Below are 13,896 nucleotides of genomic sequence, written 5' to 3' on the forward strand. Positions count from 1 at the left end.
GAAGAAAATTATGATAAAAAAGTGTTTTCAAACTGTTTATAGTTTTAACTGAGGGAAGAGGTTCCGCTCAAGGTGAAATCGGATTGGCAGCAATTGATTTGAAAAGACCAGTATTGATCTTATGCCAAATTAGTGATACTCAAACGTATATGAACACAATTAATAAAATAAATATTCTTAATCCCGCAGAGGTATTTTTTTCAACAGTTATAAATTATCTAAAATTGGTTGATTAACAAAGTAGGTACAAAATATTATTTTTGTTTATGCGTTTGATAGATTTTAGTTCCACATACATTTATGGATCAGATGCAAGGTACAGTGTTGTACAATACAATTAAAAATCAGTTTCCATTAAGCACTATACTTACTGCATCTCGAAAACATTTTTCTGAAAATGAAGGTAAAATTTACTTAAAAAATTGTATTATACCAGAATGCATTTCTACATTAGAACAGGTGTTGTCAAAGTGAGAAATATTTTTTTAATTAAAGTCTACAAATTATATTTTATAATATTTGTTATACCTACCTATCGCAATTTATTTTACAGATTTTACGCAGTTTCTGCTGCAGCAGCATTATTAAAACACATCGAGTTTAACCACAATGTGATTTTTTCTTCAAGTACACTGCGAATAGAATACGAAGGAGTTGAAAAGTCCATGTTTATTGGTAAATTTTATTAATTTATTTTATTATAGATTTCTACCTTTGGGTGTTGAACGCTATTATAATATATTATGTTTTAAGTTTTAAAGTCTTCGTAAGTGTATTGTATTAATACTATTCATATAGATACAAAGTCTGGCTGCTTATATTAGTTTATACAAAAGTTGTTTAGTACGTCGTTGGTTCCGGTTTCCTCCCTGTAACTTTTATCTAATATAACTACTGATGGATAAAGTTGCAACTTTGCAAATTTGATTTAATTATTCAACCTTGCAAAACTTCAAAGCTTCATAGAGAAACCAGAATTTTATTTGAATTTTTACATTTCAGTTGCTGAATCGTTTTTCTAGACTAAACAGTAAAGTTGTACCGTGTGATTCTTTTATTAAATATACATATATTATTTTTTTTTATATAAACTACATTTTGCAAAAATATTACTATTTTTTTCTATTGTATATCGTTATCAATTTTTGGTTTGTTACTTTTTTAATGACAATATAATAATGTTCAATTTCATACTTCGAAGCAAAACGTTTTTCTGTAAGTTTAGGGGCGATTGTAAACGCCAACGAAGGTAGGTTATGAAAAGCCTGGAAAAGGTCTGATGTAAATTCCGTTTTATTTTTTGTTGTGTTTTCAGTTTTATTTTCTTAACTGTAATGGGTATATGGAAAGTGGAAACTCCGCGAGTGTTATGTTAGTCTTGCTTATGTAAAACTAAATAATATTTTTACCAAATACACTCAAAAGTTTAAAATGAAAAAAAATGCTCTGAGAATGATATAAATAGTTATAATTAGAGCGCGGATTCCTATGCAATTGCATATTTTTTTCCTTTTAATATTTTTAGATTTTTGTCAGTTATCTCCACAAATCATCATAATTTGAATCTAATGGTGAAATTTTTTTTTGCATATTTCTGCATATTTAAAGGTTATTGCATATTTTTGAATATTTTGGCAAAATTCAAAATTTATTGCATATTGAAGCGAAAATTTAAAAAAATGTATAAAATAATATTTTGTCAAGTAGAAAAATTAAAACTAAATTTTATAGTCACTAAATAATAATTTATATATTATATTATATTTATTTATAACATTATAAGATAAATAAATAATCGATTATGACGTAAACTTAATCGCTTTTGCTGTGTCGGTCGGTTATCGACATAGGTATCACTGGGCACTCGGTTACATCGTTTGTCGTTGTCTGTAAATAGTGAATATGCCGAAACTTGAAATGCATATGATTATTAATTTTAATAATAAATTAAGTTGTTCAGAAAATTTCCTACATTTTTTTTTTTAGGCGTTAAAGTTATTAATATTATAAGTTTTGTTGTACATTTTAAAATTCTTGCATATTTTTTACATATTTTCATGATTTTTACAGCATATTATATGGCATATTTCGATACTTTTAAGTGCATAAAAATCCGCGCTCTACTTATAATTAAAAAAAACTATTGTTTCACTTGTGTTCACTTTTAATATCTTTGAAATATTATTAACAAGTCAAACAGGAGGAATAAATTGTGTTATATTAGGTATATTATGTGATCATTTTTTCTAATTAAATTTAAAAATGTTATAAAAAGTTTCTAAAAAATAATGTATACCTATATAAATTAAAACAATTATAACCAGGCCTGTCCTACATTTTTATCCTGGGCACGCCTCTGATTAGCGAGGCCCCTTAAGGGGGCTGGAGCGTAATCAATTCTAAGGAGTAAAAACTAGACATTTTATATTTCTGTTTATCTGGGTCTTGTGTTTGTGTTGAAAGTAAATGAACATTAGTTTGGGTAATTCGTAGTACTGATCACGTTTTATAGGGGCATCACAGTGACCAGGATGTACGTCTGTAATTTTACCTACGCGCATAAACGTGTCACCATATATTGCTTTATAAAATGACAAACATTTTTTTTCAAAAAATACTACCTCTGACTTCAATCACAACGCACAGACGCACAGTAGAATGTTCCGATTTTAATTTTGAAAGCAGATTTGAATTCTCCCCTAAATTTACTATGCTTTAACTGTCGTACATTTTTCATATTGTATATCAATACATTTAGATTTGAATCATGAACATGTTCTATTTTTACTCTTTTTGTTAGTAAATTTCTATGCAAAAAAAAAATAAAAATCAGAAAAATGAAATTGTCAAAGCTTAGATAATTTAGTGACAAATTCAAATTTGCTTTCAAAATTAATATCGGAACATTATATTGGGCGTAGTGATTGAAGTCGTGAGCTATGTTTTCGACCGAAAATGAATCACGATCCAGCCCCCTTAATAATGACTAATTACAATAAAAATGCGTTGATGTATTAAAACTATAATAATTATCATTACCTAATTTAACTATCTAATTAATAAACTAAAAATTGATGGTTGTGGAGAAATAATACAATTATTTATATAAAAGGTTTAGAAAATATATCATATTATATTTTTTTTTAAATATGTAACACATTCATTACAGTGACCACTAGACACCTACTTTACAGCAGACCTTTTTTTAGTTTCGATTTATTTTTAAAAATATGGCTTAAGATTGATTAGCATATTTTAGTGGTAAATATTTTGAGTTGCAACCATACACAAAATCTATTTTGAAATAAATGATGTTAATGTTTACTTATAATTGTTATTGTTTAGGTACAAGATTTTTGCTTAAAATCGAATTGTTTAATAGAAAATATTGAAAGCCTCGATTTATCGAAGAAGTCTTATCGATATACAAATTGACGATATATCGTTATTATTCCTACACGTGAAATTATATTGCAATTGGTTCGTTTATTTCTGGCTTTTTGGGTGTATTCCACGATTGTATTTTGCTATTCCCGAACAAGACGAACGGGACAAGACACATAACGAGTATTCCGCTCAAATACCAACATATTTTGTCCCATGCCATCTGATCGGAAGAATCCCCGATGGTCACAATGAATGCTATGTGAGTAAGGTTCATTGCTAGGCTGCCGAAAATATCGCCAAGGGCTGTGATTACAGCCACGAAATTTGGAGCCATTTCCATCTGACTGACCCGAAAACCGGAGAACACCGAACCAGACAGGCTGTACGATACTACTAGAAAACTGTAGAAGATGTAACTATTCGGTATAGCCGTCGCAACTGTAAGTAGGATTGCTGGCACCGCCATACCTATACAACTAAAAACCTAAAGAAAAAATTGTAACGTTTGATCAACCAATAATATATTTCATCAAGAAATAATACTAAAAGGTTGTGATTTTGTAATAATATTAGTATAGGTACCTATTAGTGTATAATACGTCATAGCAGCGGCCCATTAAGTCATGTTTTCTTCAGGTATTGCAAGATGCATTTTATAGCAGTTTCTATCATAAGAATAAAAATTTAAGCTACATTATGTATTTTTTTGTGTGTATTTTATTGAATCTAACATTAGTTTAACATTTTATTCTATACAATTGATACGGTAGTTGGACATAAGCGGAAAACCATTACAATTTCAGGTGGACTAACATTTTTGAAATCAATGTGAGCGGAGGGGCTTTAATCCCACATTTTACGATTGAGCATAATATGCATAATATATATTATATAATTATATCTTTTTAACAAGTATATTTTAAGCGACGTTGCCACCATGATATAAAAATTTGTTTCGTTATTTTTAGCATTGTATAGTTTTATAGTATCCCTCAACTGGGATATGCAGTGACCTAGTCTGATTATTATTTATTATTATTATTATTATTATTACTATTATTATTCATCAACAGATAACAGGTCATTAGTATATTCAATATTGTCGTATATGCCGTGCAATCATATTCATTTTAAATTCATATACTATAGGTATTAGGTACCTACTTGTATTATTATTGTAATTATTTAAATTAATATAGTTTGTTGTATAATATATAATATGTGTATTCCAATAAATAGCAGGATAACACATCGCAAAATTGTTTATGCATTTTATTTGTCTAGAATTTCTTTTGTACTACAATTTCTTTTGATAATCCGATACATTTACTCTCTACGCCGTGTCTTATAAAAGGTGTTTTATTCTCAATCTGGTCGTAGCCAGGCATTCTGACAGTAGCGGTCCCTATAAAATCGTTTATTAATCGTTATCTTATCATTTGTGGGAAAATGGAAAGGTACCCATACTTATATACAGAAACGGATTGCATGTGAAGGGTGTTTAATGGATCGTAGATACTCTAGTTTTACTTTTCTGATGGCTGAGACATTCATCCAATCTTTGGCCTGGGCTAACGACGCACACCTCCCGGCAGTAAACATGACGGCTATTTGGCCGAGCGGTGGCAACGTGGACAAGAAACCATTGTTTGCGATATCCACTTTCATTGTGTACTTAAGATACACTGGCATGTACATAATGAGGACCACGTAGAATACAGTCGAACCAAAATTGGCCAACATCACCGACCACACGGGCAACGAAGTGACGATTTTCGCCCACGGCACCGGAAGTTTTTCCTTAGGGTGGACGCTAGTGGTTAAGCGTTCGAGCTCGGATGGCCGGACGCCCGGGTCGTCAGACGGATGATGGTGAAACATTATAAACCAGGTAACACTCCACGTCATGCAAATGGCCTATACTGGAACATCGTCCAATCATATAAATATCACAACTACAAAAAATATTAATAAATATAATTTTGAAAAAATGTAGATAAATTCCGGTCCCGAACAGTTCAACAAATGAAAGTACCTTGTACTTATAAATGGAATTATTTTAATTTTAGTGTTAAATACTTATATAGGACAATTTATTCAACTACCCGTTTGAAATAAATTTCTAAAGTATTTTTAAAAATTGCGTTAAGTATAATATTTAACATATGTAATCAAAGTAAATATTGTATGAAAAAAAGATTTTTTCAGAGCTTAGCACCCGAATCATTTATTCGGGTTTCGGGTACTGGATGTATTCGGGTGTTCAAACACCGGAATAAAAAGTTTAAACAAACATTCGGGTTTTAAAAAACACTATAATGCGGGTTAATATTAGTTAATACAAGTGTTGAGTAGTCCGGAAAAAACATAACTTTTGATGACCCCCCCTTCTATTATTAATAATAAAAGCAACAAAAACGCGTGAGAGGTGCATCATAGAGTGATACAAATTACAAACATGCAATTTACCACTTGCGAAGTCGACGAATATAATAAAATGTTTAAAATAGGTAGGCCATAGGGGCGTTGGAGCGAAGAGAAATAAAATAAAATATAAATTATGATTTCGTGATTTTTGGAAAACTGGTAAATAGCCAAGAATTACGATATTCGTTAGACAGTTATAAAGTGATAATAATACCAGTTGGGAAGTTGGTGGTAAATAATACTAGGTATTATTATTATTTATTTATTAGTTATTAGTATTTGATATTTTGGCCACGGCTGTCAATACCTTATTCAGTTTTGTTGAGACCATGTTTATATTTTTTATTGCTATTGGCTATATTTGGATTTATTTTATATACCTACTAATAAAGTAATAAATTATATTATATGCATATTAGGTATAAAAAGATTTTATTGAATTATATTTTCAAGAAAATAATTATTGAATTTACCTGATTGATTGTAAGATTGTTTACAATTTATTATTATTATTAAACAACTAACTAAAGAATCGAACCCATCACAAGAAATACATACAAAATGATATATCACATGAAGAGTTTGTAATAAACAATATTATTCGGGTTTCGGGTTAACCCGAATGATTTATACGGGTATAATTATATACTAACAGATATGATGAAATAGCTGTAACCAAATTCTGAACCATGCAGGCTGTAGAAGAAGCCGGTGAAAATGTTTCCGGCCACTATGCCACCGGGTAAACCTGTATTGATGGTGGAATACATAAACGCCAGTTCTTCAGGTGGCGCCCAGTTGGACAGCATGACGTTCATGAACGGCCACCAGGCACCGGCCAGCGCGCCGTTAACGGCGTAAAGAATGCCGGTCACCATGGCGGGGATGGCCGACGTCCATGGCGTCCACGACCACGAAGAGAGGCCGGCCAGCGCAAAGGGAGAGACGGCTGACGTTGCGGCCAGCCCGGCAACGATGGTGGCCAGCATGGTCACTGAGTTCAAGTGGTCCGCGAACAGGCCTGTCGGTAGCTGGACGACCAAGTACGCCACTTGGTAGACGACGTTCATCGCGGAATATGTGTTGCGGGCGCCGGTGGTGCTTATCACCATCTGATTGCTGTGGGTCCGGGAAGCCATAACCAGGAAGATACCAATCAAGAGCGCCACCATTACCTGTCCGTGGGACGATATCAACAACGTTTTGAACGTCATTGCACTTCTGGTCTGTAGCGACGCGTCAGTGCACTATGATGCACTATTCTCAGTGGCGGTGTGTGCGGACAGCCCCCTCGAGTGTTCCGTCGGTGTTGCGATTGTGACAAACGAAAAATAACTATCTCGTAACTAGGAATAAGAGCGTGTTACATATTAGAATATAACATTTATGCGATTTCAAAAATTAATTCACATCCCAACGTTCGTATACGATATAATACATACATACGTTCTTATAGCAACGAGCCGATTCCAAATGCATTTGTACAGCGTATACGTCGATACGTGTGTTACTGTGTTTTCAAAAATCATAAATCGTAATTTAATTTTCACACGCACAGCTAGTCATGTTTTTTTTGTCAAAGAGAAGAAATTGATACGTATAATACAATGACATAACACATAAGAATTAAGTGCTGATATAATGATTAATTTAACAAATATCTTAACACGTAACTGTATAAGTACATTGGATTTAGACTTTTTGCTTTTAAACTTATATTCTCGCTGTTGAAGTTCCTTACTTAATTTCCTGTGAATAATTTGTGTAATTGATATATTTTGTCAATGTAAATAATAAGGATGATCAATCTGGTAGTATATGACCACCAAGGACCAAGACGAAAGGGAACATCAAACTCTGCAGAGACCGTCAGAGAGTCAGATAAAATTAATTACGCGCAGTTCGGTGAGCTCTAGCGGAAAAATGGGAACGGATTCGGGGGTATATAGTACAAGTATATTGGAGGTGCCATGGATAACGCTGTTCCAACCTCTCAATGGCACTGAAGGTAGGACGAAGTTCACGAATCTAAATCTAAGTATTCAGATATTTTTAGAATATATTTTTTCCCCGCTTAATTCGATCAGTTTTGGAATAGTTGGAAATTACCACGGGTTAATCGTATTTAATGTAAAGAGAAAAACTATTGTTCATGAATCATGATTTATAATGTGTCAAATTTTTAATAGATTACTCTGTTTTGTCACAAATTTAAAACTAATTTTTGAGTTAAAAAATAGCCTTTTTGCTATAAATAAGAAAATACAAAAAAAAATTTTCAGACTACGTATAGTTATATCAAAAAGTATTTCAAACAGGTAGTAAAATAAGTCATATAAAACATAGTTAAATAAAAAAAATATATTTTATTACGTTTATTCGAATGTTTCACAAGACTGATACTATATATTATATACTATAGACTATGTCTTTGATACATTGATATCTTCATATCTGCAGAAGGTTAACTATACATTAGGAAAAATGTTTGTCTTCTGAGCACTTATGAGTTAATTTCCAGTAAGGTAATAACTAAATTGTTAAGTAACATTTTTATTTTTAAAATAAATAAATAAATAAATATATTTTGACCCCTGTTTATAATTTAACATTGAGTGTAATAATTTTCTATAAATAATTGGTAGTGAGCTGTAATATTAAAGATCAGTGTCGCAGCTAGGAAAAGGTGCTATATATAATCCTAATGGGGCACATCGAATATGGTACTATAGAGTACCTATATAATTTAATGTAAAATTTAAGTTACACACATGAAATATCGTAAAAAATATAGGAAGGTCCGAAGGAACATTTGTAATAGCGAATTTAAAATTAATCTTACTTCTGATTTCTGATAAATATTTTCAAAGAAAGATATCTTGAGTAAAATTTTGATTTTTGTGATAGTTACGTACATAGACTATATTATTATATTACTGTATAGATATCGTATTGTAAATGAGATAGAATAATGAGTGAACCCCCCCCCCCCCCCCTAAATAAAATTCCTAACTACGACATTGTTACAAATAAAAAAAATATAAAGTATAAAACTATATTACGATTGTACGTACCTATATATAAAATACATTCAAATGTTCGTTAACACCGAACTTAACTAAAGCAATTTAAGTTATTATTACTATTAAAAATACACTTAACACTAATATACAGTACAATATTATACAATACATATAAATTAATATAAATTAATCAGCTACAATTGTTATTACAAGGACCCAAACATAGGTGAAAATAAAGAGGACTTTTATCATTAGTTTTGAGTTCATACTTTAATATACGCGCTCATATGAAATATATTATATTTTTAAATTGTTAGATTTATCTTATATAGGTATTTTCAAAATTGTTGTCATTTGCGGTTCAATTTTTTTCATTAGTTGTAAAATATGTATATGTATATCGTGAATTAGTTCATAGTTTTACCAATGTCATCACATTTAAGAATGTCATAGAAATATATATATTGTTATTAAAATAACAGTCCGACAAAACCGTTTGTCTCACCGCGGGTTGAGCTCAGTGAACAGAATATTATAATATAGTGAGAAAACATTCGATCCAAATGGGACACGAGATAAAAAAAAGTCGTATGATACAATTATACGTTATTGTCATTGAATATAAAATAAAGTAAGTAATACATTTATTTTTAAGTGATATGGGATGGAAAGTGGATCCTCAATAATATGTGACGGCCCTAGAGGAATGGACATGCCCCTCCTCAGAGTCCCCTACAGATACGATTAAACATAGGTAGGTACTAGAAACGTGCTAAAAAATATTTATTCGAGTGGCATTATATATAAAAATTTAGGTACCTATTATACAATTGTAGTGTAGGCCGTAGGGCATCTTAATATTATTATAAGTTAGAAAATAATAATAATAATATGTCTTGTATAGGAAATGACGTGTGCACTGCGCAATAAATAAAACGGTAAATGCGCCTGCGCCGACGTCACATAAATTATACTATTATGCAACATTAGCATTACTATAATTATACAGGTAGTATGGGCAATAATGACTGTGCGATCGCCTATCGTGTCAACCACGGTTCACGCGCCGCGGTAGCTTGTAGATGCCGAACGTGACCAGGTTGGCGACCGGCTTGGACAGCTCCATGTTGATCTCCAACATTTTCCGCTTGCCGACCGTTACCGTCCGCTTGCTGAACGTGTAGTAGTCGTTGGCGAGCGGATAGCTGTTCGTGTCCAACGTGCTGGGTATGGGCAACGTGCCGAGGTCCGGTGACCTGGCGGCGATCGTGATGCCGGTGATGGTGACCAGATCCTTGGGAGGGTCGTAGTACACGACGGCACCGCCGTATTGGCCGGGTGCCGAGCCGCCCGGCTTGTACGTGGTCAGCCCGCACGTCTCGATGTGCGCGTCCACGAACCCGCTGAACGTCCGGGTACCGGAGTACGCGAACAAGTTGTATTCCGTCGTGTCGTTGTTGTTCTCGTTCCGCCAGCGCACCGTCATCGCGCATTCGAACCCGTCGTGCTCGTACTGGAATGACGCGGAGAGTGTGTCGTCATGTTGTTCAGCGTCCGGATCCTCGGACCGCATGGTCACCACGTGGAAATCCTTAAAGCTGTTGTCCACGAAGAACCTGTTCAGGGGTGTTGGTAAATGAAGATGACATAATAATATTATACATGGGCGGGAAATCCCTGTACACGATATACACGGCATGGTATACTGTGATCAAAGAGACCATTTTATATTATAGTTACCACAATTATGGTTTTTACCAAAACCTCTTCGATCACATTTGTATACAAAGCTATGTATATTGTTTTCTAAATTTTGGTTGGTCGGCGACACTGATTGAAACAGTATTAATTATTATACACGTCATATACGGATTGCATGAAAAATTGGTTAATTTAATAGTTCGATAAAATTGAATGGACCAATCATGGACCCTTAAATCATGTTTAAGCGACCATCAGGTCACTATTGATTTAATGTTCATGCAACACCGCAATATTGTCATACATTTTCACTCATAGCGTATGTGGGCCGATGGATATCTTTAAAGGTGTCGGAGCTTGCTATATGGAGGATCAAAAATTTGGACAATTTCAAGTAACATTGCACGGTGAGTGGTGTCTGGTGACAATATAGTTGGAGTTTTCAACATGAAAAAAATCTAGTTATTAGACGGGACTTTGGTTTTTGAATGAACTTAAAATATCGCTCGAAAAACAAATTTCATAAAACTTAAACATATTTGATTATATTATTGATATAATATTATTTAATGAGTGATTTTAAAATCTGAGTTCAATGCGACCTGTAAATATAAAGTTTTCAACTTTCAAATAAACATTTTTTTTTTTTTCAAAATTCAACTATTTCTGGAAGCGTTAATATTTATCCCGTGGCGCAAATTTTTGTACTAAATATGTGTTATGTCCGACACCCATATTAGTAGCTAGTTTAGATGCAAATATAACGCATTCTTGTGTTCTTCATAAATAGATATTTATGTCTTCTGTATCGTATATAAATTTGTTTTAAAACTGTTTTTATTTTTATTTTATAATCTCGTTATTACAAGACAACCATAATGCAATCTTGCATTAGTATTTACACGTACCTATTATTTTAATATATTAAATTTAAATATTTAAACATTTTATTAAAATTGCCTATATCAAACTCCTTAAAAAGCGAGTGCATGCCTTCCCCTTAAATAAAAAATAAAGTGGCATGTATTCACCATCTATTTAATTACATTGTTATACTATGTACTGCATATTCTATTTATTTTTATTAATAAAAAAAAAATATAGGGAAAATAATATAAGCATATTTTCAGGTTTCCCCAAGTCCCCAAACAAGTCCCAACATACGCTACAATGATTGTAATACGTATAACTTGGAAAGTATAGACATATTAAACCACAGAATATAATAATATTATTATATTATATATTATAATAATATAGGTGTGTGAAATCAAACTGACCTAAAATCACTGGGCCGGTTTCTATTTGGTGAGGATTTTTCTTTACCATAAGGTAAGACAAGGTTATCTGACATAAATGTCTGATAGTTACTATCGATCGAACATTTCTTTGATTGTATATTACAGTTGTTGTATTGTCTTTTCAACACTCTTGACAGTATTATCTGAGTGCCAGGTCGGTCAGGCATGAACATGACTAATGGTCCGTCCCGACCAGCGTAAATGCCACTACCTCCACCACCCATTGATGGAGCGTTGTAACTAGCTGCTATTAGATTCACATCATTGGTATATGCCCAGCCAGCTTGCACAGAATCAGCTAAAACATTATAAACCATCCAATTATTAAACTAAGATTAGGTAACGGTACTTAAAATTATATTTCAGTATGACTACAATAAGTTTTAAATGTTTGTTGTTATTTATAAGTTTTTGTTTATAAAATTATATTGTAACCTACAAAATGATGCGAAATACATATTTCTCAAACTCAGTCGTCCAGGTCGGTATTATGGCCTGTACAGTGTAACTACGTACTCTGTAGACACTACGACTTAAGAGCATATTATTATTCATTATAATTTGTATTTACTTTGAGTTTAGATAATATTATTATCTTACTATAGATCCATTTACTAGTATGAAAAATGTGTATGATAATCAGATAATGACAATTCAGAAATATTATTTTCTATTAAAATATTTTTTTTAGAAACATTCATAGAAAATAAACATAATAGTATTATTTGAATAGTTTTACATTTATTAGGTTAGACAAACTATCATGACGTAGTTTGAGATAATTATGTAAAAATAAAATAAATTATGTGTATCTATTGGTGTACATCAAGTGTATGTATTATATTATGCGTATTGTATTTTAATAGAAACAGGATACGGTAAATATATGTTGTAAATTGTAATAGTATAATAACTATAAATAATGTATTCTAACCTGTCAGCAGAGGAATTTCTGAAAACCAAGCCGTTGAAAATATAATATCCTTAACGCCTGTTTCACGAATAAGCCGAGCTGCGGGATCTTGAAATAGTATATCAAAGCAAATAAACATTCCAAATCTCACACCGAAATCAGTGTCGAACGTGCATAATTCTGATGAGCTAGTATGATTAAATCCTAATTCTCCAAATAAATTAAATTTTCTATACCTAAAAATTGCAATTACCAAATACGTTAAATTATAGTAAATATTACACAATATTCTAATAAATTATTACCTAGCTACGATTCTTCCTTCCCTATTAAACACCACGTTTGTATTATAATAATTTGCTAAATCTTCTGGACACGAGTCGTCATCTTCTGTTTTGCAATACTCTATTTCTGGTAAATTTACTACCACATACATATGATGAAGTCTAGCCGCACATGACAGCTTATTCAACACCTACGAATAAAAGAATTGTAAGTGCCTATACAATAATATTGTGTATAGGTAAATTATAATTTTATAACAATACGTATAAAAATATCAAATTATATTATGAGTATTAATTATTTTGTACTAATGTGGCTATAATATATTATCCACATCTAATGGTACTTACTGTACTGCAGTATTTAGTAAAACATGGAATAGTGTTACTTTCTGGAGATGGAATCTCTGTTAAAAATGTTTTGATTTCTTTTCGATTATCGGGTAAGGTAACTCCGGTCAAACCAGCTTCCGGGAAAACCAATATATCAACATCCTGCAACATATACAATAATCATGATTATATATTATTAGTAATAATCATAACTTTAATTTATTGTTTATTATTAGACAAATTATTACAATGCAATAGGAACAATAGTCGGTACTATTAGAACATGACAGGTTTATTTTAGTAAAAACACAGCCGGGATCAAATCCCTTTAAAACAACAAATACTTACCTATTTCCTATAATATGTGTATAAATTAATACATTTAGTTCAATAAATTTTGAATTATGCATGTTATTACTTATTACTTTTTATTACTAAGTGGTATTTAGGTACCAAATCAAATTTTATTTAATGCAGAGTAAGGCAATATTCGATTAATTTCTTATTTAAATAATTATCGGAATAAA

General features: G+C 31.8%; 3 protein-coding genes across 11 annotated transcripts in view; all 3 read right to left on the minus strand.

Moving 5' to 3' along the window:
• The window catches only part of LOC115033735, an 18,465-nt gene extending 6,670 nt beyond the window's left edge, over nt 1-11,795 (minus strand). Inside the window, exon 1 of the mRNA XM_029487312.1 lies at nt 10,559-11,795. The gene's annotated coding sequence lies outside the window, so the exon portion shown is untranslated. The remainder of the gene's footprint in view (nt 1-10,558) is intronic.
• On the minus strand, nt 3,175-6,208 carry LOC107882551 (putative inorganic phosphate cotransporter). Its single transcript, XM_016801054.2, has 3 exons — nt 4,860-6,208; nt 4,689-4,792; nt 3,175-3,871 (listed from the first exon to the last, which is right to left on the minus strand). The coding sequence occupies exons 1-3, from the start codon at nt 5,293-5,295 to the stop codon at nt 3,467-3,469; spliced, it is 945 nt and encodes a 314-aa protein (XP_016656543.1). The 5' UTR covers nt 5,296-6,208; the 3' UTR covers nt 3,175-3,466.
• Nucleotides 9,527-13,896, minus strand: part of LOC100165187 (vanin-like protein 2) — a 32,008-nt gene continuing 27,638 nt past the window's right edge. For all 9 annotated transcript variants that reach the window (XM_003241651.4, XM_016801060.2, XM_001947916.5 and 6 more), the window contains 5 exons: nt 13,388-13,531; nt 13,058-13,227; nt 12,774-12,988; nt 11,819-12,137; nt 9,527-10,453 (listed from right to left, as the gene is read on the minus strand). In XM_003241651.4, coding sequence (XP_003241699.1) covers nt 9,886-10,453; nt 11,819-12,137; nt 12,774-12,988; nt 13,058-13,227; nt 13,388-13,531 — 1,416 coding nt within the window. In that variant the 3' untranslated portion in view covers nt 9,527-9,885. The remainder of the gene's footprint in view (nt 10,454-11,818; nt 12,138-12,773; nt 12,989-13,057; nt 13,228-13,387; nt 13,532-13,896) is intronic.

Source organism: Acyrthosiphon pisum, chromosome X (assembly GCF_005508785.2).
Source record: "Acyrthosiphon pisum isolate AL4f chromosome X, pea_aphid_22Mar2018_4r6ur, whole genome shotgun sequence".
Classification (NCBI taxonomy): domain Eukaryota; kingdom Metazoa; phylum Arthropoda; class Insecta; order Hemiptera; family Aphididae; genus Acyrthosiphon; species Acyrthosiphon pisum.

What these genes read in the sequence shown, in the direction of transcription:
- LOC107882551 (XM_016801054.2), bottom strand. Translation starts at nt 5,295, where the DNA reads ATGACGTGGAGTGTTACCTGGTTTATAATGTTTCACCATCATCCGTCT. An exon ending in ACATGCAATCCGTTTCTGTA is followed by an intron (nt 4,793 to 4,859) that starts TATAAGTATGGG and finishes ACGATTTTATAG; the next exon opens with GGACCGCTACTGTCAGAATG. An exon ending in TCGGATTATCAAAAGAAATT is followed by an intron (nt 3,872 to 4,688) that starts GTAGTACAAAAG and finishes TTTTTTCTTTAG; the next exon opens with GTTTTTAGTTGTATAGGTAT.